This window comes from Prionailurus viverrinus, chromosome A3, assembly GCF_022837055.1.
Source record: "Prionailurus viverrinus isolate Anna chromosome A3, UM_Priviv_1.0, whole genome shotgun sequence".
NCBI classification, from domain to species: Eukaryota; Metazoa; Chordata; class Mammalia; order Carnivora; family Felidae; genus Prionailurus; species Prionailurus viverrinus.
Window position 1 is genome coordinate 129405815 of NC_062563.1, and position 23005 is coordinate 129428819.

A 23005-nucleotide genomic window follows, 5' to 3' on the forward strand; every position below is an offset into this window, starting at 1 on the left:
TGTTTTAAGTGCCTTTTCCTTTTAGTTGTTGATGGGGCAAATGGGAATTAAGTGAGGCTTTTTTCTTGAAGCATTGTTTCCTGCAGGCAATGCAAATCAACATTTGGAAGGTGATATCTGAGTTCTGTATCTCAGAGTTATTTAAAAAAAAATTTTTTTTTTAATGTTTATTTCTGAGACAGAGAGAGACAGAGCATGAGTGGGGGAGGGGCAGAGAGAGAGGGAGACACAGAATCTGAAGTATCTTAGAGTTCTTTGAAGTTGAATTGTGGCATTGCTCCCCTCCCCCACCCCCATACACACAATAGAAGTACAGTCTGAACAGAAATTCACGAATCTAGGAGAATCTCTCATCCAAAGAGGATTGTGTGCTTCTAGCCTTTGATTGGGAGGGCAGGTCTAGAGTTGTGTGTCTGGTTCTAGGCACTCTGATTTGCATGATTCTTTAGTATACAGATCAGTTCTGGGGCTGTCTTAATATGTACCTGGCAGGGCCAATGTCTGGGACGTCTTCCAATTGCACACATGTTAACTTCTGTGTGGTATCTTTTTAGTGACTTAATTTACCTCTTTTCTGCAGGCATCCAGTTTAGCAGGTGATTTGAGCTGTGCCATTGCTGGGCTGATATTTTTAGAATATAAAGCCAGTGCACAGTGGTCTGCAGAACTCCTGGTCATCAATTACCGAGGAGAACTTAAAAGTTACCTTGTAAGGTAAAAATATACTTTATTTGGGAACTCCGGTTTGACATAATGTTTATTTCTCTGGCTTAGTGTCAGCTTTTGTTTTGTTTTTTTCTTTCAGCATTTTACTGTGAAAAATTGCAAATATAATAGGAAGGTTGAAACAATTGTATAGTGAATATTCATATACATTCACTTAAATTCTAGAATGAGGATTTTATTATACTTGCTATATCACATTTCTGTCCATCCCTCTATTTAGCCATTTAATCAGTGTTCTTTGTTAATTAATTTCAGAGTTAATACTTAAATACCTCCACATCATGTCATTAATTAAAGTTCAATATTTGCTTATAGTTTTCTCTTTTGAAGTAAAATTTGCAGATGAAATGAAATGCACAGATCTTAAGTGTACCAGCCAATGAATTATGATAAATGCATGTGCTTGTGCAATTCAAACCTCCATTAAGATGCAGAACATTACCATCATGCTAGAAAGTTCCCTCATGCTCTTGCCCAGTGAATCCGTTTACACCCACCCTTAGAGCAACTGCTGTTTTTTTATTTTTTCTTCTTCTAGATAAGTTTTTCCTGTTCTGGTAATTCACATTAATGGACTCATAGTATGCACCCTTCTGTCTAAGGCTTCCTTCATTTAGCATATTTTGAGATTTATTTGCATTTTTTCGTGTATCCATTTATTCCATTTTATTATAATACATTGTGTTTCATTGTATGAATATTTCATGTGTCTTAGTTTGATTTGTTACAACAAAGTTCCATAACTGGGTGACTTATCAACAACAGAAATTTACTGCTGACACTTCCTGAGGGTGTAATTCTATTCTAGGTACCAGCATGGTTGGGCTGTGGTCTTTTGGCTTGCAGACCGCTGTTTGCATGTGGTGGGAATAGAGCTAGCTAGCTCTCTGGCCTCTTAAGAGAAGAGTAATTCCTTTTGTGAGGGTGTTATCCTCATGACCTAATTAATTCCCAAACACCTCACTTCCAAATACCATCATACTGGCGTCAGAGTTTTAACTTAGGAATGTTACGGGGGACGCAGGCATTCAATCCGTGGTGGGCAGGGGTGTCCACAGACGTTCAGACCACAACATTCACGATTTGTATATTCGCTCTTCTTTTGATGGAATTCTGATTTCCAGTTTTGGGCTACAGTGAATAAAGCTGTTGTGACCATTCTTATTTAACTATTTGTGGATATACATTGTCATTTCTCTTTGGTCACTATCTTTGAGTAGAACTGTTGAGTCATAGGGTAGATACCGTTTATTTTTGTAAGAAACTTCTAGACCTTTTTCCAGAGTTTCTGTATCACTCATATTCCCACAAATAATGTATCTGAGTTCTGGTTGTTTTACATCCTCAGCTGTGTTTGGTGGTGGTATTTTATTTATTTATTTATTTATTATTTTTTATTAAAAAAATTTTTTTTAAATGTTTATGCATTTTTGAGAGACAGAGAGAGACAGAGCATGAGCAGGGAAGGGGCAGAGAGAGAGGGAGACACCGAATCCGAAGCAGGCTCCAGGCTCTGAGCTGTCAGCACAGAGCCCGACGCGGGGCTTAAACTCACAAATTGTGAGATTATGACCTGAGCCGAAGTCGGACGCTCAACCGACTGAGCCACCCAGGCACCGCTGGTGGTGTTTGTCTTTTAAGTGTAGACATTTCAGTGGGTATTTTTTGGTCTCTCACTGTGCCTTACTGGTATTTATTTCTTATTTACCTTCTTAAATTTAGTGTTGGAACAAATCAGAGCTATCAAGAGAGTCACTGTTTCAGCTTCAGTAGTCATTATCCTCATGGAATCAACACAGCTATTTACCATCCTGGTCACAGGTAAGTAACCATTTCTTCTCTTATATGGTAGAGTATTAGGTGGATGTAGACGTCTTGGCACTGTTTCAGAGAGGAGAAATTGTCCATTTTGATTATTTTGGCTTTTTCGTTTCTTCCTCTCGTGCATAGGTATCTTAAATATCTGTAATATGTATGTAATCGTTGTGTGAGCATTTCTGTTCATCTGGCGGACAGCTCTGAGCCAGATGGGACACGGGGAATATTCAATGAGGAAGCCTTTCTTCTCTCTTCACTTACTTAGTCTTACTTTTCTCATCTGTGAAATGAGTATATAGCTAACTTTTAACTCTAGCGTGTTGCGAGAGAGAACTCCTCAAACCGTGCATGTGAAGTACCCTTGCCCAAGACGTCTCAGTAGACATTCCTTCCCTCCTCCTCTCCTTCTCAGCAGGTTCGAGCTGCTTTCATTGCTGCACAGCTCGTTCCTACAGCCCTCGCCCATTCTTCATATATGACACTTCTCCATGTATTGGCCACCTACGTTGAGGGTTACTTGAAAATTGGGCGTTTTCTACTTCCAGTGATTGCTCTCCTTTAATTTTGTTATTTGAGAATGAAATTTCCATCTATTTTTTAAGTTAGCCACGCAAACTTTTTGGTTTTCTAGATGGGAAGAATATCAAGTTGTGCATCAGGCAAACCTAGCTTGAATTCTGAATTTTGACAGTGAGTCTGTGTCTGTTTGCAAGTCCTTAAACTCTCTGATCCTCTCTGTACTTAAGTCTTTTGGATGAAAAAAGGTATGGATTTTTTGTATTCTGTTCAGTCCTAGGTCTGACCTTTTGTGTTTAGAATTTTATTATGAGGGGTGCCTGGGTGGCGCAGTCGGTTAAGCGTCCGACTTCAGCCAGGTCACGATCTCGCGGTCCGTGAGTTCGAGCCCTGCGTCGGGCTCTGGGCGGATGGCTCGGAGCCTGGAGCCTGTTTCCGATTCTGTGTCTCCCTCTCTCTCTGCCCCTCCCCCGTTCATGCTCTGTCTCTCTCTGTCCCAAAAATAAATAAATGTCGTCTTCATTTAAAAAAAAAAAAAAAAAAAAAAAGAATTTTATTATGAAATGTTCGTACTGCAAAGGAACCCACATCCACCAGAGCCCAGTTTGTACTCTTCCCTGACGCCCTCCCCACCAGAGAGAACCACTGTCCTGAATTTTGTGTTGATCAGTCTTTTGTTTTCTTGATAGTTTTACCGCTTACTCATATTTAGTTTTGCTGTTTGACTTTATATAAATGGAATCATAAGGAAGACACACAGGTCTTACTTTGAGATTCAGTTTTAACTACCAGTACGATATTTCATGTTATGGGGGGCACCTGGGTGGCTCATTCGGTTAAGCGTCCAGCTCTTGATTTTGGCTCAGGTCATGATCTCGCGTTTCTTGGAATTGAGCCCTGTGTTGGGCTCTGTGCTGTCAGCGTGGAGCCTGCTTGGGATTCTCTTTCTCCTCCCTCTCTGCCCCTCCCCCTGCTTATGTGTGCTCTCTCTCAAAATAAAATAAACATCAAAAAAAAAAAAAAAGGATATTTCATGTTGTGAATATATTGCAGCATAATTATTCATTCTCTGTAGATGAAAATTTGTTTTGTTTCCAGGTTTTTTTTGTTGTTGTTGTTATAAGAATTGTACTGTGGCCAGAATGATTATGCATTCCTCTGACACATACGTGCAAGGGTTTCTGTTGGATATATAAGTAGAAGTGGAATTGCTGAGTTGTTGAGGAGGTACATCTTTAACTTTACTAGGCAATGCAAATGTTTTTCGGAATGGTTCTGCAAGTGGACAATGGCAGTGTATGAAAGTTTCTGTAGTTTCATATTCTTTTAGTGTTCTTGATACCAGACTTTTAAATATTTGCTGAGCTGGTAGGTATAAAAGAGTCTCTCATTGTGGGTTTTTTTTTAAGTTGGTTTATTTTGAGAGAGAGAGCGTGAGCATATCAGCAGGGGAGGGGCAGAAAGAGAATCCCAAGCAGGCTCCATGCTGTCAGCACAGAGCCCGACATAGAGCTCGATCCCATGAACTGTGAGATCATGACCTGAGCCAAGATCGAGACTCGGACACCTAACCGACTCAGCCACCCAGCTGCCCCTCTGACTGTGTGGTTTTAATTTTCATTTCCCTGATTACTGATGAGGTTGGTCACCTTTACAAGTTATTGGCCATTCATGTTTTGTCTCTACAAAATGCTTTCTTAGATAACTGCTTAATTTTTATTGGGTATTTGGTCTCGACATTCTTAGTGTGATCTAGATATTAACTTTGGATTATGTGCCTATTGAGTATCTTCTTCCAACATAATTTTTTCAATTTATCTTTAACAAGTTATAGTTGTGTGTGGTTTCAAGTGTTAAATAATTTTTAAAAACTTTCACCCAATTTATTTCCAAAGATAACTACTTTGAGCTATTTTATGTAGCTATTTTATTTGATAGCTTTGGCTGTTGTCATACATAAAAATAAAATGCTTATGTTGTTACTTCTTTTTTTTTTTTTTCAACGTTTATTTATTTTTGGGACAGAGAGAGACAGAGCATGAACGGGGGAGGGGCAGAGAGAGAGGGGGACACAGAATCGGAAACAGGCTCCAGGCTCTGAGCCATCAGCCCAGAGCCCGACACGGGGCTCGAACTCACGGACCGCGAGATCGTGACCTGGCTGAAGTCGGACGCTTAACCGACTGCGCCACCCAGGCGCCCCATGTTGTTACTTCTTAATTTCTCAGTTTTACACCTTATCTATGAATGTCCCTTTATGGAAGATGCATGTATGGTTTTCTTAACTCAGTCTGTCTCCCGTACACAAAGCGAGTATTCTCTTATTCTCCTATTGCATTTGATTTTGTAGGATGAATATTATGGTTAGATGCTATCCACAGATGAGACCAGAACCTTCTGTAGTATTGTGTCCTTGCCTTTTCATCCTTAAATATTCGTTGACTCATTTATTCACTCATTCATTCATTTAGTAAATCTTCATTCATTTCCTATTCTGTGCCACGTGCTGTTATATACCTTGGTATGTTCTTTGTGGAACTTACTTCTAGAAGGGGTGACAGACGACAAACAATGGACGTACAGTGTTTGCGGAACTGATATGTGCATTGGGGAAAAGGATCAACAGGGATGGAGGACAGTGGCCATGACGCGGTGGGGAGTAGGGCACGGGTTGTAATTTTAATTCGGGTTGACTGATTACCCTCCTTGAGAAAGTGACATTTGCGCAAAGACCTGTAAGGGGCGAGGGTATTTACTTATCTGGCTCTCTGAGGGAAAAATGTTCTGTGCAGAAGGAATAGCCAAAGAAAAATGAGTTGGGAGTGTACTGGCCATTTTCTAGAAATAGCAAGGAGGCCAGTTTGGCTGAAGCTGACCGAGTGAGTAGAGTAATATACTGATCTGAAAGAGATGAGGTGAGTACTAAATCATAGAGGGGCTTTGTAGGTTATAGTAAGATCTGTTTGGAAACTTCTTAACTGTGTGTATTCTTGTAGTTAATTTTTTTGTTTGTTTGCCCTAACCCTAAACTCACCCCCATTAGTGTAGACCCCCTTTTAGTACATCATATTCTGTAGGTATCATCTTCTTGTAGTCTTTTCTCAGCACTTTCTGACCTGCTCTGACTTGGGTTTGCAACTTCTGTTAAGAATTTCACTTCATCATCATGCTGAGAATTGCTTTTGTTATTATTATTGTTGTTATTTTTTGTAACATCACCTGTTTCCTGGATGCTATGGTTTTTTTTTTTTTTTTTTTTTTTTTTTTTCTTTTTTGGTCTATTTCACTGTTTTGGTGAAACTCTGTAATTCCCTGAGGAAGAGTCCATGGGAAGCGTATATTTTTTCAGGCCTTGCCTGTCTGAAAATGGCTTTTATTCTGTCTTCATGCTTCATTGATAATGTGCCTGGATAGAATTGTAGGCTGGAAATAATTTTCCTTTTAGAATTTTGAAGAGACTGCTCCATTGTCGTCTAGCTTCTAGTGCTGCCCTTGAGAATTCTGATACACTTTTTTCTTTGTTTTCTCTATTTTTTTTGACACCCTTCCCTCTGGAAGCTCAGATTCTTTTTTATTTTCCCACAGTGTTCTGAAACTTGACCATGTAATGTCTTAGAGTAGTTTTGTTATACCCACAGTGTTGACCCTTCAGTTTGAATATTTGCTTTTGGGAAAATTTGCTGACTTCTTTGATTGTTTCTTCCCCTGTGTTTTCTCTTTTCTCTCTGGGATGTCTGTTCTCTAGATGTTGAGTCTCCTTGGACTCCCCTTTATTCTCACTCTTTTTTTCTCCTTTATTTTTTGTTGAAAAAAAGAAGAGGCTGTTTTAATTCTTTCCATATAAACATGGACACTAATGACGAAAGTAGTTTGAGGCACTTTTGAGATATATTATAAATACAATGAATTAATGATACATATGATATCCTATTTATAAAGAAAAATCTGTTCTGGTAATCTTTTCTGATATATCTTTTTTTTTTTCTTTTTACTAATTCTATGGCTTCTCTCTTTTTTTTTTTTTTCATGTTTATTTTTGAGAGAGAGAGAGAGAGAACACGAACAAGCAGGGGAGGGGCAGAGAGAGAGGGGGAGACACAGAATCCCACGCAGGCTCCAGGCTCCGAGCTGTCAGCACTGAGCCTGCCACAGGGCTTTAACTCATGAACTGTGAGATCATGACCTGAGCCGAAGTCGGAGGCTTACCTGGCTGAGCCACCCAGGCATCCCATATGCCTCCTCTTTTTAAGCTAGGCATTCTGTTTTTTGCTTCAGTTGTTGTATTTCTCCTTTCTAGAAGTTCTCTGTAGTTATTTTATGAATCTCTCTTAAGGGAAGAAAGGAATTGAAATGAGTATTCAGTGAGTCACTAGTTGCTTTGAGGATTAGATACATAGTAGGTACTCAGGAAATGATAGTAGTGAGTAGATATAATACCATTAATTTCTTCCTTTTAGTTTGTGTGGCTCTTGCCTTAAAGAGTCGGTTTGGTGTCTCCTTAAGAAATTGGAAAATCAGTTGCAAGTCTAGTTAATTAAAGAATTAAAAAAAATTGTTTATTGTATTTAGCATATTATTTTCCAATCTGAAATAATAGACTTTTATTTTGGCTATGGTTGAGTGACCACATGCACAGTTAGCGGTCTTTACGTTGTTATAAAACTGAATGTAATTGTATGTGCTGCAAATTGCTGCCATTTTCATAAAACATTTCTTTTGATTATAAAATAAACACATTACAACAATAAGAAAATTGTGTTGTTTTTATTTTATTCTTGTCAACTTATATGAAGTGTGGCCTCTTAATGTACGTTTTTATAGTTGAGATACTGTGTTTTCCTTGCATAGCTTCACGTTAAGTCTTGAATTTAAATTTTGCCGCTAGAAGGGGGGTAAGCATGTGTTTTTGCTTTGACACGCTCAGCTTTCCGTTGTGAATTTTGCCAAGCCTGGACAGTGTGTGTATTATACCCACGATGCTCTGCTGGCCGGTTTGATTTCTGTTGAGGGTGACCTGTTTGTTTGCATCTTCTTGGATACAGTGTTTTATTATTTTATTTATTTTGTTATGTTCAAGCCAGGTTTTGCTGTTTTGCTCTTTCAAGGTCTTTGTTTTATTCAACCTGATTTTGTTGTTTTCAAGCGTAGGTATTAATACCTTTCTTGGTACCTCTATACATTTAAAAATTTTATATGCTACCTTTCTTAGCACATACATACATTTATAAAGATTTTATATTATACCTTTCTTAGCACATACATACATTTATAAAAATTTAATCTGTCCTCCATTGAAAAGTGCATTCTGTTAGAGGAGTTGTCTGCATTACAAAGATTGAGGGTAGAAAGTCTGTTTTATCTTTGGCTTGCTTTCCATTACTCTTTTTTATTGTGGCTTGCATGCAACACACTCCACTAGGTGTTGTGGAAGATGTGAGGGTGAAGGACAGTCCTGACCTCAAGATCTTGAGGGAAATGATATATACGCATATGTTATATACACATACATATACTTCTAATGTCTAATATGCATTTTCTCTACTTAAATGTGCGTACAGATATGTACGTGTGTATGTATTATGTGGGTATGTGTGTATACTGGAATGCAGTATATGTTAGGGCCCTTAAAAAGGTGCAGGTATGGTGATGTGGGGATCCAGATGAAGGAGATACTTCCCTGGTCTTTCAAGGAAGGACTGTGGCAGGCAGCACTCGCAGTTGCTTTGGAGAATGGATACGATCTGGGCATGGTGGATATTCCAGACAGAGTGATGGTGTGAACAGTGACCAGAGGAAGGAAGCCACAGTACGCTTTGGGGAAATGGCAGGTGGGGTAGTTTAGCTGCCACTGTAGGGCGTGTGTGGCAGGGGAAGAGCAGTGATGGTCGCCGTGGGAGGTGGGGCCTTGGGAAGGCAAGTTGGGGATCAGATAATTGGGAGCTTGAGTGGCAGCTTGTTCTTAAGGGAACTCAGATTTCTGAGACGAGAACATATGATCAGCTTTGTTGGAGGAATGTTGGTTCGGTTGGGAGATGCTAGAGGCTGGGTGAGTCTCTGCTGATAATGTCCCAGTTCAGGCCACAGGCAATGAGGGCCTATTTGTTTTCTTGCATGGACTTGCTATGTCCACTTATGTATAAGTCACCTCTTGTTTTATTTTTCTTTCTATTTTGGTGAATGGATCCTCTGTCACCCCTTGGAATGTCAGGTACCTGAAGGCAAAGAATGTGTAGTGTACGTTTTTCTAGAAGCCCCCATGTCTAGTATAAGATTCTGTTTTGCTGAATGATACTTTACCTCTGTGGGTTTCTTGGATAAGTAATTTTAATTGCCTGAGTGGAAAGGAAAATTAAGTTTGTTTTGATTGTTCTCTTCCTTTTTTCTTTTATTTTGTGTTCTTATTCGTCCCTCACATTTCTATTTTATTTTTCTTGCCCCTTTTAAAAGAAGCGTATTTTCTATCTTAATACTTTGTTTTGTTTGTTTTGCTTTGTTCATTTCATTATGGTCTTCTCCACCGTCTTGATTTATTATAAAGGCCAATGTTGGATTTCTTTTTTTTTTTTTTTTCTGGCATTATTTCTGGAGGGTAAGTGGGGTTCTCTTGGCACCATCTGTTCGAAATTATCATTCACTGAATACTTCTTACGTAACAATTTGTCATAAGTAGGATTCCATTTATTACTCTTAAGGCTTTCACTTTCTGGCCCAGGATCACCCTATTTTTGGGGGGGTGGTCTCTAAAAATTTTAGAAATTTAAATATGTTATCACACCACAGAAGGAAGGCCTATTGTTGGTTCTGTAATCATATACGATTCTTGAGAGCAGTCAGCTTGAAGATGGATGACTGCGTTAAGGTTTCTGAATGAAAATTGTTACAACGCAAGGCGTATGTTACATGTAAATGCCCTGTTGTGCCTAACAAAAATATTGCTAGGTTGTTTATTTTTTCCATTATGCAGTCTTTTCTTAAATGAAAGAAGCTGAAATATTCATCACATTTTTATTTATTTTTGGTTACTCTAGTAATGTGAGCCTGTGATATTTATCATCTACAAGGATTTTATAAATGTGAAATAAATCAGCCAGAAAGGAGTTGGAATAAATTGGTAACGTACAAACTCAGGGTTTTGTGAAATTCATTGTTTTGCCTAATGCTGTGAGCACTGTTGAAGAAGAGAAATCGAGGTGGTAAATTGGGTAATATGAAACATAAGTTAATTGAGTAGCTTCAGGTTACCTGTATGGATTTGCTGATTTTGGCCGTTTTCTTCTTTACATGTCCTCACTGCCTAATGAATGTATTTTATCCACCTCTCTGCCTCCTTTACTGGTCCTGCTCCCCTTCTAGACCCACCCCAATACCTCCCTGCCTCCTCATTTCTATTTTTAATATTTGTTAATTTTGGCTTAGCTGGCACCTTGATTACAGCTAAGAGGAATTTCTTACCCCCTCTGCATTCTTAGAGGGACCGCAGTTGCTTTGAGTGCTGTGCTCAGTGGTGGAGATTCAGATGTAGTGTCTCTCCTCTGGCTATGTCCAGTCTATTTTGGGAGTCCTATTCACAAATAAGGGTGCTCAGTATGAGTTGAGTTCAAATTGAAGACTTCATCTATTTTTAAATGACACCACTTTCAACAGCAATCACTTTTTTTAAAAAGTTTTGTTTCTAACTTCACTGTAAAATTTTTTAATTAAAAATTTTTTTTAAACATTTTTATTTATTTTTGAGAGACAGAGACCAAGCATAAGCAGGGGAGGGGCAGAGAGAAAGAGGGAGACACAGGATCCAAAGCAGGCTCCAGGCTCTAAGCTGTCAGCACAGAGCCGATGTGGGACTCGAACCCACAAACCGTGAAGTTATGACCTAAGCTGAAGTCCGATGCTTAAGCGACTGAGCCACCCAGATGCCCCCACTGTAATTTCTGTAAGCAAAATCTGATGTAGTCAACTTTGAATGTTGAAAAATTCCTTGATAACTACGCAAAGAGTGTTTGTAACTTTTACTAGACTCTAATTTACATCTCAACAGTGTCAAAAAGTCTCTGAGAACATGCCTTCTCCGATGCCTCAGAGAACCACCCATGCCTTGAATCCTTGATGACTCTTTGATACTGATTTTGTGTGTAATTCGGTGATTTTTAAAGTAAATGTACATAATTGTGCAGTCACTACTACAATCAGTTTTAGGGTATTTCCATTACCCCTAACTCTCTCTCCTGCTGGCAAGTTTCATGGAGTATAAATCATACTTCAGTAAAACTGTAATATATAAAGGATGAGTAAGAAAGAAAAAGAGACCATTTAAAGAAGACTTCATTTGAACCTTTTTTATATTAAGAAAGCTATTCATGTTTATGTTAAGAAAGATACTCCTGTCTGTGGAAAAAGAACCATGACTAATAAATAATGTGTGTCACTGTTGTGCAAAGGAAGAATCCAAGCATTTGGATGATCATAATTTTTTTTTTCATCTTAATCAACTATTTTAGGGCAAATGTAGTTTGAATAGAAGGAACTTGAAACAGCATTTCCAGGGGATAATAAGCTATGGTTGCCTTAAAGTAGGTTACGGATTACAAGGACTCCAGTTGTAGAGTAGTTAGGTAACTGATGCACTGATTGGAGCTGCTGCTATTTCGAGCGAGGCTCAGAGGTGGTATAGGGAGGCCATGGTCTGCAGAAAGCTGTTCATTTAAGAGGAGACTGAGGAATACCTCTAAATAATGGCATCCTGAAGTGTTAGAGGGCTATGCCTTATGCGCGTTGATCTGGTCATCTCATGTGGGTTTCTGATTTCCCCTAAACAAAACCTTAGCTGTTTTAAATACATGAACGCTTTATACCCATGGGATAAAGGCAGTAGTCCAAAAAAAAAAAAAAAAAAAAAAGCTAGTACTTAGTGGGAAGTCCAAAATTTTGTGGTGTGATGAGTTCTCAGGTGACAGGATGGTAACTTCACTGGCACAAAATGGAAGGAAAAGAGTCTTGGACATAGATTGGGAAGGGGTTCAGCAGCGTATGCAGAAGGGCCAGTCTCTTCATATATCACCTTTGGGAAAATGGAGGTGAGTCCCATAAATCTTGAAATTTGATTTTGTGAAGAGAGTAGCGTTGAGAGTTCCTTACCTTAAAGGTTTATCTAAGGGCTCAGGCAAATTTTATTTTCCTAGGAGGTATAAGTTCTATTTAGACCTATGAGATGCATTTGGAAGTCAGTGAGTAGATTTTCACAGATATTACATTGCTGTAATAGTGCCTATCTTTCTGGTTCTTAAGGTCATATGTATTCTGTGAGAATCCAGGCATTGGTAAGTGAAAAGATATGCCGGGGCACCTGCATGGCTCAGTTGGTTAAGTGTCTGACTCTTGGTTTCGGCTCAGGTCACGATCTCACGGTTTCGTGGGTTCAAGCCCCATGTCATGCTCTGTGCTGATGGCGTGGAACCTGCTTAGGATTCTCTCTTGCTCTCTCTGCCCCTCCCCCACTCACGCTGTTTCTGTCTCTTTCAAAATAAATAAACTTAGAAAAGATAGGCTATATTGACAGCTGGAGGACCAGTTAGGTATAATTGCGTTAAGAATTTTTCCTAAACTCCAACTAGGTAAGATTAATAGCTTTATGAAGGATTGCTTCTAGAAAAGAATACTGTAGTTCTGATCATTGCTGATTATCTCCCACTGCAGTGAGAGTACATTTGGCCTGTGATAATGTACTGGCTATTGGCATTTGAGAGATTAATGTGCAGACTGTACCTGAGAAGTATGAATGTCAGTAATCGAGTTGACCTTATATTAAGGATTTTTTCATTTTACCTCTCAATTTCTCATTTCTCCAGCATGAGAAAATTCTCCTTTCTTTAAGTTCAGGTCAGTTTTTTTGAGGAGAAACCAAGGGTGCTGTTGTCTGTAGAGAAAGCTGCGTTGTCTCATAGAGGTGAAAGCTTTTGGATGTGAATAAGGGACTTCTGAGCTTCACAGACTAAATTTTTTGGCTTTGCAGGCACTTGTCTTCAGAGAGACAGGGAAATGGAGTGTCTTGGCTGTATCCTGTGATCTGTTTTCATCAGAATATGTTACAGATAGGTAGTCATGTGTGACTCAGCAGTTTCTTGGTCCTCAGCAGCTTTCAGCTGGCTGTCTTTTTTTTTTTTAATCTTTATTTATTTTTAGAGAGAAAGAGAGACAGTTGCGAGCAGCGGAGGAACAGAGAGAGGGAGACACAGAATCTGAAGCAGGCTCCAGGCTCTGAGCTGTCAGCACAGAGCCTGATGCGGGGCTCGAACTCACAAACTGTGAGATCATGACCTAAGCCAAAGTCTGACACTTGACTGACTGAGCCACCCAGGTGCCCCTGTCTTTTTTGTTTGTTTTTTTAATGTTTATTTTATTTTTGAGGGAGAATGAGAGAGTGAGCAGAGGAGGGGCAGAGAGAGAGGGAGAGAGAGAGAGAATCTCAAGCAGGTTCTGCACCACCAGCACAGATCCCAATGTGGGGCTCGATCCCATGGACTATGAGATCATGACCTGACCTAAAAAGAAGAGTCAGACACTTAACCGACTGAGCCACCCAGGTGCACACCAAGCTGGCTGTCTTTTAAGTTGAAGACTTCTAAGTTTGGAGATTCTTTGATAGGAGGGGCTCATCCCCTTTATGTTACAGTTACATAGGGGTGCCTGGGTGGCTCAGTTCGTTAAGTGTCCAACTTCAGCTCAGATTATGATCTCATGGTTTGTGAGTTTGAGCCCAGCTTCTGGCTGTGTACTGACAGCTCAGAGCCTAGAGCCTGCTTCAGATTCTGTGTCTCCCTCTCTCTCTGCCCCTCCATCACTTGTGCTCCGTCTGTCTCTCCCTCTCTCAAAAATAAACAAACATTAAAAACAATTTATGTTACAATTATGTATAAAAAGGTCTTTATAAAAGACCTTTATAAATCTTTTACTTTAGTTTTTGCCCCTCTCCCCCCTTATAAGGACTACTCTACAATCCCTCTGCAAAGATTTACGGAAATGCAATTTAAAGAAGTAACTTGGGCCTGATTGAATTTTTGCTTCTACTTGGAGCTATGATAGCTGTTGTGCCTTCCTCTTGGGAGTAGAGAGCTAAAAGAAGACTCTTTAGCTTATTTTATAGGAATGAAGGAGTGATGTTTAATTTTATTTTATGGGCAAATAGAAAACTAAAAAAAATATATAGTTTTCTGACATAGTAGAATGTGTAATGGGTTAGGAGACAGGAGATCTCAATTCTGTTCTTGGTTCTACTGTTGAGCTGTGTAATCTCAAGGCAAGTCCTTCTTTCCGGACTGTTCTTTGCTGGCGCTGCACTGGGCACAGACAGTAGATGGTTTTATTAAATAAGCTGCTCAAGTACCTTCGGTCTAGTATAGACTACTACGGAGCATTTAACAGAGGAAGATTGTGGTAGGGACTTTAGTAGTAGGCATTAGAGATAGACCCATTGTCAGGGATACCTTGCAGTCCATGGGGCTCACTAGAGAGGGGAGCTAGGGTTCAAAGGGAGAACTTTTTTTCCTGAGAGAACAAACAAGTTTGAGAAAGACTTTACTAATTAAACTACTAATGTTGGAGTAGAAGGTGAATTTAGTTTCAGAACCTGGGTAGTTCTGAAATCTGGATACAAGGTTAGGCATGAAATTGACCAGATGGGTGGATGCTGAACATACTGGGCTTTTGCAGAAGAGTTGCTTAAATCCATCCTAAGGATTGGGAGGGAGTTAAGTCTTTAGATGACCATTGGCATCAGCTGTGGGTTGAGGGAAGGAAACAGGGTCAGGGACATCTGGGAAATCTAAATGATTAGTATTTCTATGGACATTCTGCTTTCTAGGCTAGTGGTTGTTAACGAGGTGTGGACAACAGAATCACTTATTGAGAATTAAAAAAATGCGCATATGTAGGCTGTACCCTTGAAGGCTTGATAAGGTAAGGTGTAGGATGGGATCTCAGCATGTGTTAAAAGGCTTTATAATCCCCCATCCCTCTTGAGAACCTTTGCGCTAAAGCTCTGAAAGATTAAATAAAATGAATACAAGATATCCTTGCTTTTGAAGTTGTCCTAATGAAGGATAGGAATAAATTTCATTTTAGGTGTCTCTCCTCTCCATAGGCTGTGGCTGCTGGGAATACTGGATTGAGAAGTGCTCCGAGGCCAGACCTGAGCCTGTCAGGAGCTGACTGTGTAGGACATAGGTGTAGAAGTAACACAGCTCGGTGGTTTGTTTTATTCTCTTGTGTAGCCCCATGGGGTGCGGCGGGGGGAGAGAACGTACGAGTGTGTTTATTCTATGCCTGTAGATATTCCTTGGAAGCCTGTTCGTGCCAGGCTGCTAAGGCATTGGTGGGGTGTAGGGATGACAAACAGGAGTAAAACAAAAGTTCGTGGAGCATGATTTGATACCCGAACAGTTTTCCACCAGTGAGCAAGCATTTCTTTAGCAAGGTTACCCCAGTCAATACTCTGGCTTTGTAGCCCCAGCAACTGAATTTTTCAGCTTACAGAGAGTATATCACCCTCAGGAACTAACCAAGCTCAAAAGATTGATGTTAATATTTATGTGGGTTTTTTTAATCAGGTAATTTTTTAAAGTTTATTTCACTTATTTATTTTGAGAGAGAGAGGGCATGTGTGAGGTGGGTAGGTGGGAGTGACAGAGAGAGGGAGAGAGAGAACCCCAAGCAGGCTCCATGCTGTCAGTGCAAAGCCTGACCCGGGGCTCAGTCACATGAACTGTTGAGATCATGACCTGAGGCAAAATCAAGAGTTGGATGCTTAACCAACTGAGCCACCCAGGTGCCCATAGCCAGCTTATCTTTGATGAAGGAGCAAAGGCAGTTCAATGGAGCAAAGACAGTCTTTTCAACAAATAGTGCTAAGTGACCGCACATCCACGTGTAAAAAAAATCTAGACACAGACCTTAAAGTCTTGGCAAATATTAACTCAAAACTTAATATTTTATTTTGAAAATGAACTCCCATGAGCCAGGCCACTTGTCTCAACAGACCGATATGGGAAGCCCAAATATAATAAAAAATTTGTTCAGTAAGTACAGACAGAAAAAGGGCATTATAGACCTAGCTGAAGTGCCTGGAGTTTTCCATGACTATGGTAAGAATAGCCTTTCCGGTAGAGCTGTTTTTCCCTCCTCCGGCTTTATTGAGGTAGAAGTGACAAAATTGTAAGGTATTTTTAAAGTGTGTAATGTGATGATTTGGTGTATGGATACGTCGTGGAAGAATTCCCCTCGTCAATAAATTAAAACAGCCATCATCTAACGTATTTGGCTTTTGCCAGTAGAACTTTTGTATCCAAATTCTACCTCCTAAGAGCGTGTTTGTTCTTTGTATGTGTATAACGTGTGTGCACGTGCATCGAAAAACCTACGCAACATTGCCATCACTTCCCTACTCCCCAGTTTGGCCTGGGACAAGTTACAAGACCTGCACACCGGTGCATTCAGTCAAGAACATCTGCCTTTCCAAAAACCTGTGTGTGTCCCCTTGTACCTCTTATGACAGGGATCACCACTGTCACCTGGGCATCTGGGAAATTCGTCCATCTTACGTGTCATTTTCTATTCTGCTTACGTTGTCTCTCCCAAAGTGTAACAGGTACATGTGTGGTGGCTTTAGGTAGGACATGCACAAGTCTTTATTTGATACTAATTTGTATAGAAAATCCATGATGTCAACAGAGTTGTGATTATGACCAAGCTAAATTAAAAAGAAAAGCATGTTGACTTTAAATAAATGTGTTATAAATAATATTTTTTTGTGTGCCATAAATCATTTGAAAGAGGCACACTGGTGTCTGAAAACTTGGAAAAGTTAAATTTTTTTTCCCCGAGTGCTTATTACTAGTATATAGAAATACAATTGATTTACGTATATTGGTCTCGTGTTCTATAGCCATGCTGAGCCTGATTATTAATTCTAGTAGATTTTCAGTGGAGTCCTTTGGCCATTGTTTTTCTTACCTATTCTATATATTTTTATAGGCAACTTTAAGCAAACCAGTCAGCACTTAAATGCGTATGTGATATCTCCCAAATCTGTATCCCATAAGTTACTTGTAAGCCACAGCTATTTATTCACTTGCTTACAGAACATCGTTTCTTGGGTAGCTAGCTCACAAGTTCCTCATATTCAATTATATTCTGTTAATCGCTTTTTACCTCCAAATGTGCATTTTCTCCTGTATTCCTGAATCTTGGTATATAGCATTTCTTCCAGGCCAGAACCCTGAGATTTGCTTTATTATTTTTTTATTTTTTAATTTTTTTACCTTTATTTATTTTTGAGAAACAGAGTGAGACAAAGCGTGAGCGGGGGAGGGGCAGAGAGAGAAGGAGACACGGAATCTGAAGCAGGCCCCAGGCTCCGAGCAAGGGGTCAGCACAGAGCCTGATGCGGGGCTCGAACCCACAAACTATGACATCATGACCTGGGCTGAAGTCGGACGCTCAACCGACTGAGCCACCCAGGTGCCTTTAATGTTCATTTATTTTTGAGAGAGAGAGTGGGAGAGTCAGAGGGAGAGACGAAGACACAGAATCTGAAGCAGGCTCCAGGCTCTGAGCAAGCGGTCAGCACAGAGCCTGATGTGGGGCTTGAACCCACAAACTGTGAGATCATGACCTGAGCGAAAGTCGGATGCTCAACCAACTGAACCACCCAGGTGCCCTGAGATTTGCTTTAGATAATTCTTAACTCATTCTTACGAATCTTAATGACTTGATGATTATTTTTCTCTTCAATGTATTAAATCTGTCTCTGCCTCTTTATTTCTCCTGCCATCCTTCTAGCTGAGACACTCTCCACTTTATCAAGTGTGTTCCCTGCTTCCTGTCTGGTCTCCTCTAATTTCTTTTCTGTTGTGTTTCCAGCACGGAGTACAAGTCCGATATAAGTCTGATCACCTACTTAAAAATCCTCTAATTTCCTTTAGCCATTGAGATACGGATGTAACTCCTTAATTTAGTGTTAAAAGCCTTTAAAAAAAATTTTTTTTTTTTTTTTAATTTTTAAGTAATCTCCACACCCAACATGCGGTTTGAACTCAAAACCCTGATGTCAAGGGGCGCCTGGGTGGCGCAGTCGGTTAAGCGTCCGACTTCAGCCAGGTCACGATCTCGCGGTCCGTGAGTTCGAGCCCCGCGTCAGGCTCTGGGCTGATGGCTCAGAGCCTGGAGCCTGTTTCCGATTCTGTGTCTCCCTCTCTCTCTGCCCCTCCCCCGTTCATGCTCTGTCTCTCTCTGTCCCAAAAATAAATAAACGTTGAAAAAAAAAAAAAAAAAATTTAAAAAAAAAAAAAAAAAAAAAAACCCTGATGTCAAGAGTCATATGCTCCACAGACTGAGCCAGCCAGATGCCCCAATGTATTAAAGGCCTTTTATAATTTGGTCTTTTAACCTCTCTAGCCTTCTGCCACATCCCCTCATGTTTCTTTGCTCTACACCAAGATTGGCACACCTTGTTTGTAAAGGACCACATGGTCTCTGTTGTAACTATTCAACTCTTGCACTGCCGTGTTGAAAGCAGCCATAACAATATATAAATGAATGAGCATGACAGTGTTCTGAGAAAGCTTTATTCACAAAAATAGGCAGTGGGCTGGATTTGGTCCAGGGACTGTAGTTTACTGACTCTTGCTCTAGATAACTCTAGACCTATATATATATATTCTTAGATTTCTCAAAATGATTTTGTTCTTAAAGGTATTCGTGGTTCTTCTTTTTTCCTCTGCTTGGAATGTCCTTGTTTTTTGTTTTTTGTTTTTTTTTTTCCTTCATTTATCTGCACTGGTCTTAGCACTGTATTATCAATGCTTATAGCAATGCTTTTTTGCATGGAATATCAGTAAATTATGGTTCAGTTGTCAACATTTACTTGGCTTTGTTAAAGCATGAAAGAGGGGAGAAGCAATACTGATGCACTGGAATGTAAACTCCATGAGGGCAGGAACTTTGTGTTATGTGTAGCTATTTTTTTCAGAGTTTAGAATGTGGCCTGGTGCATAGGGTGCTCAATGAAATATTTGTTGAGTAAATGAATGAAAGCCTGGGAATGGAAGAATTAAAATGTAACAGCTCAGGTTAAACAACTATATGAATGGAAGGCCTGAAACAGGTTTTTTCAAGCCTTTTTTAGGTGAAATCACAGCCCCATTACCCCATGGGACTATAAATTCCTTCAGGGCAGGGAAAATTTGGTTTCCCTACGAAGCATTTCTTAACACTACTAGCACAGTACCTTGAAAAATGAAGGCGCTTCCTGAATTGATACTGAATTGACTAAACCTGAAGGTATTAAGGTTATAATTGAAAAATTTTAGAGTCTTTACGGACTACCAGATATTTATTGAATTTCAATCTTCAATCCAGTAAGATGGTATTATAGCTGCTCTTGTATAGTTGGAGAAACCAAAGCTCTGAGAGGTTAATAGTGTCTCCTAGGATGATACAACTCTACGTGGTAAACTCAGGTCGTCTGATACTCACACTCAGTAAGCTTTTCTCTGTACCAGAGTCTAGAAAACTATGGGCTGTGGGCCAAATCTGACCTGCTTTAAGGTAGCTTATCAGCCAAGAATGGATTTTACATTTTAAAAAATGGAAACCCCCCTCCCCCCCAAAATTTTATGATCCATGAAAATTATAGGAAGTTCAAATTTCAGTGTCCACAAATAAAATTTTATTAGAACTTTGTAATGCTTTTTTTTTTTTTAACATGTTGTCTGTGCTCTTTTGTACTGTGATTGAGTAGTTGTGAAAGAGACCATTTATGGTCCACAGAGCTTAAAATATGTGCTCTCTGGCTTTTTATAGAAAATGTTGGCTGACCTCTGTTCTATGCCATCCAACCATCTATCTCAGTATGGGTTCAGTTCTGCTTGAAAGATCTAAAATAAAGAGTATTGAACTTTATATATTTCCTCACACCTCTTGATTTTGAATTATTATAAATTGTGTTTTAAGGACTTTATAACCAGGTACCCCTCAATTTTAAATATATTAAATGCCTAATTAGTAGGAAAATGGAATGATTTTTTATTCATTTATAGTGTTTTTCCTATTGAAGAAAAATTCTCATTGTTTTGCCTTTAAAAACTAACCATTCATTAAAATTAGTTTTCTGTGATCATCCTTAAGCGTGCCATGCTTCATAATTTGATTTCTAGTGAGCTGTGTCCTCCAGAGCTCCAGTCATAGATTCAAACATCATACAAAGCTGCGTTCTTAAAGTGTGGTCTCTGCACCAGCAGCATCAGAATCACTGGGGGAGATTGTTTGATACTCAGATTCTTGGACTCCATCCTTGGCCAACTCGATTAGACCTCTGGAGGTGTGGTCCAGCAGTCTGTTTTTACGAGCACTCTAGGTGATTGTGATGCATATGAACGTTTGAAAACCATTGCTGTTGAGTGAGTTCCAATTATGTGTGTTTTCTTCCTATAAGTCTTAATCTAATAAAGAGATCAGCAGAATCTTAAGTTTTGAAGTAGTAAAGGTTTTGAAATGAAGAATGTGTAAGATACACTGAAGATGAATTAAAATGAGGAGAACATTTTCCATTATCCCAAGAGAGGAGTGACTTCTAGCTGTGAAGCAGTAGGTAACAATTCTTGAGCCCTTATTTTGACAGGCATGATCTTAGGCGCTTTAAAATTTTGAGAGCTGTAGTGTTTTTCTTCCTTCTTCCCTTTCTGTGGGTTGTATGCCACAAGCCCACCGGTCACTGGACGGAGCATATACAGCTGTTTCTCCTATTTCAAACTTCCTTCCTCCGCTTTCAGAAGTTTGAGCCACTAGATGGCAGATTCTTTCAACAATTATAGATTGAAGGACCTTCTTAAACGATTTACAGTTCTTCTTGGAAACAATTTGTAGTGTCACATGGAGCTCTCCCGGTTCATCAGTGTCACATGTGGGGCGATGCCTAGGGGCACACATTCTGTCCCCAGCTGCCTTTCCTCAGATGGCCTTGACCACCCCCGTATGTATTGCTGCCCCTTGTTCTGCTCGGCCACTGCCTTTACTCTTGCTCATTTAATTCACCTCTTCTTGTGTTTTTGGCTCCATTTGTCACAGTTTATTTTTGTTGTCTGATACCTGTGTTCCTGCTCTGAGTTTGAGCCTCTTAGGATGTCAGAGCTGGGGAAGAGGTTCATCCGTCATTTGGTTCAGCCCCTTCATTTCTCAGGTGGGAGAGCTGAAGCCCGGGGAGGTTAAGCCAAGGACAAGGACTGTGTCTTATTTATCTTTGTTCCTTGTAGTGCTTTGCACATAGCGCACAGATAGATGTGTTTTGCGTGAAACAATTGTGGTAAATGCTATGAAGGAGGCACATCCAATCTCTGTTCCTAAGTGGCTCCGAGTTTGCTAATGGAGGCGTGATTTAAATAACTTCTGGTAGAGAAGGTAAGGTGGAAGGTGGCAAGTGCCCAGAAGGGAGCAAGACAAACTATTCTGTAGTGTTCAGGACCCCTTTGAAATTTCTCTCCCCCTCCTGCTTCCCTTTTTATAGGCTAGAAGCACACACTGCATTCATTCTTCTCCAAACACCGTTTCACAAACGACACTCTGCTTTTTGACATTGAATTCCCAGGGCTTGGAATGTTCTTTACCTGATCCCTTTATTCGAGAAATTGTTTAAAAGATAAACTTTTCACTGTGAAGCCTTCCTTGGCTCCTTCCTCCACGTACTGTCCTGTTGGCTGTCTTTGTACCTACCTCCGAGGTCTTTGAAGAGGTCCTGTGCGGCAGTGGTTTGTGTTGACTTGTCCCTCCCTGCTCCCCCCCCCCCACCCCCGCCTCCGCCCCCCAGGAGTGGGGCCGCTCATTTTCATTCCCGCCGATCAGTGTACCTCTAAGGCCAGCAGAGGAAAGCAGGTGGGGATCGAAAGCACGGCCCTAAGAGCCACCCCGTGCTCGATGCTGATGAACTGGGAGATACTGTAACACTACAAATGGATTCCAAGAAGAATTATAAACGGTTCATCATGAAGCTTCTTCAGTTGCTTGCCATAATTCCATATTCCGCATTGCTTAGCACACAATTTGCATTTAGTAAATATTGATGGCATAACATCACATAGTTACTTTGTTGCAGAGGTACTGGAATCTGATGCCTGATACCTAGACCTATGATATTCCTATTTTCCACAAAATTTTGAGGTTGAAGATTACCGGGAAGGTCAGTCTTTCTCTCCTTTTTGTCAAGAAGTACAGTTACAACTCCCACACATCATGTGCTTTAATCTAGAGAACTTAATTTGCACTGTAGAAAATCTGTTTTGCTTTATGTTTTTATAGAAAAATTTTAAAACCATTACTTCAAAATATGATTCTTAAAGTAAGCACTTAAGCCAAATATCCAGTATATTTAAGGAACTATTCTGGGTGGAGGAATTCACTGGAACAGAACAATGTTAATGCTGTAAATTATTTTCTAGAGTATTATCTGTGTGCGGGCTGACTTCTGCAAAAATCTAACAATCCTTTCAGCAGTAAATCACGGAATGCTTAAGCTATAACCGTTAATGTATGAAAACCTCTAAATGCCACAAAGTAAATGATACGCTGATTTTATTTTCAGTATTTGACTAGACTTGTGGGTGGGTGTTATGTGCTAAAGCCAGTTTACTGCATTTTCTTTCCTGGACTTCACTAACTGGCAAAATTTATGTACATGATTTGGGATACGTGTATCTCGATGTTCCCGTTTTTAAGTTAAAGAGAAAAGTACGGAGAATGAGGTCATGAATACCTAAGTATCTACTACTCAGAATTAACAAATACTAACGTTTTCTTTTTTACTTAAGGGGTGTGTGTGTCCGTGTACATGCACATACATGAGTAAAAGAGACAGTACAAACAATTCCCCAAATTCCTTCCTTCCATTCCTTTGTCTCCTCATCCC

General features: G+C 39.8%; 1 protein-coding gene across 3 annotated transcripts in view; it reads left to right on the plus strand.

Moving 5' to 3' along the window:
• Positions 1 to 23005, plus strand: part of NBAS (NBAS subunit of NRZ tethering complex) — a 339328-nt gene that overhangs the window by 24888 nt on the left and 291435 nt on the right. For all 3 annotated transcript variants that reach the window (XM_047852270.1, XM_047852271.1, XM_047852272.1), the window contains exons 8-9: positions 581 to 714; positions 2449 to 2547. In XM_047852270.1, coding sequence (XP_047708226.1) covers positions 581 to 714; positions 2449 to 2547 — 233 coding nt within the window. The remainder of the gene's footprint in view (positions 1 to 580; positions 715 to 2448; positions 2548 to 23005) is intronic.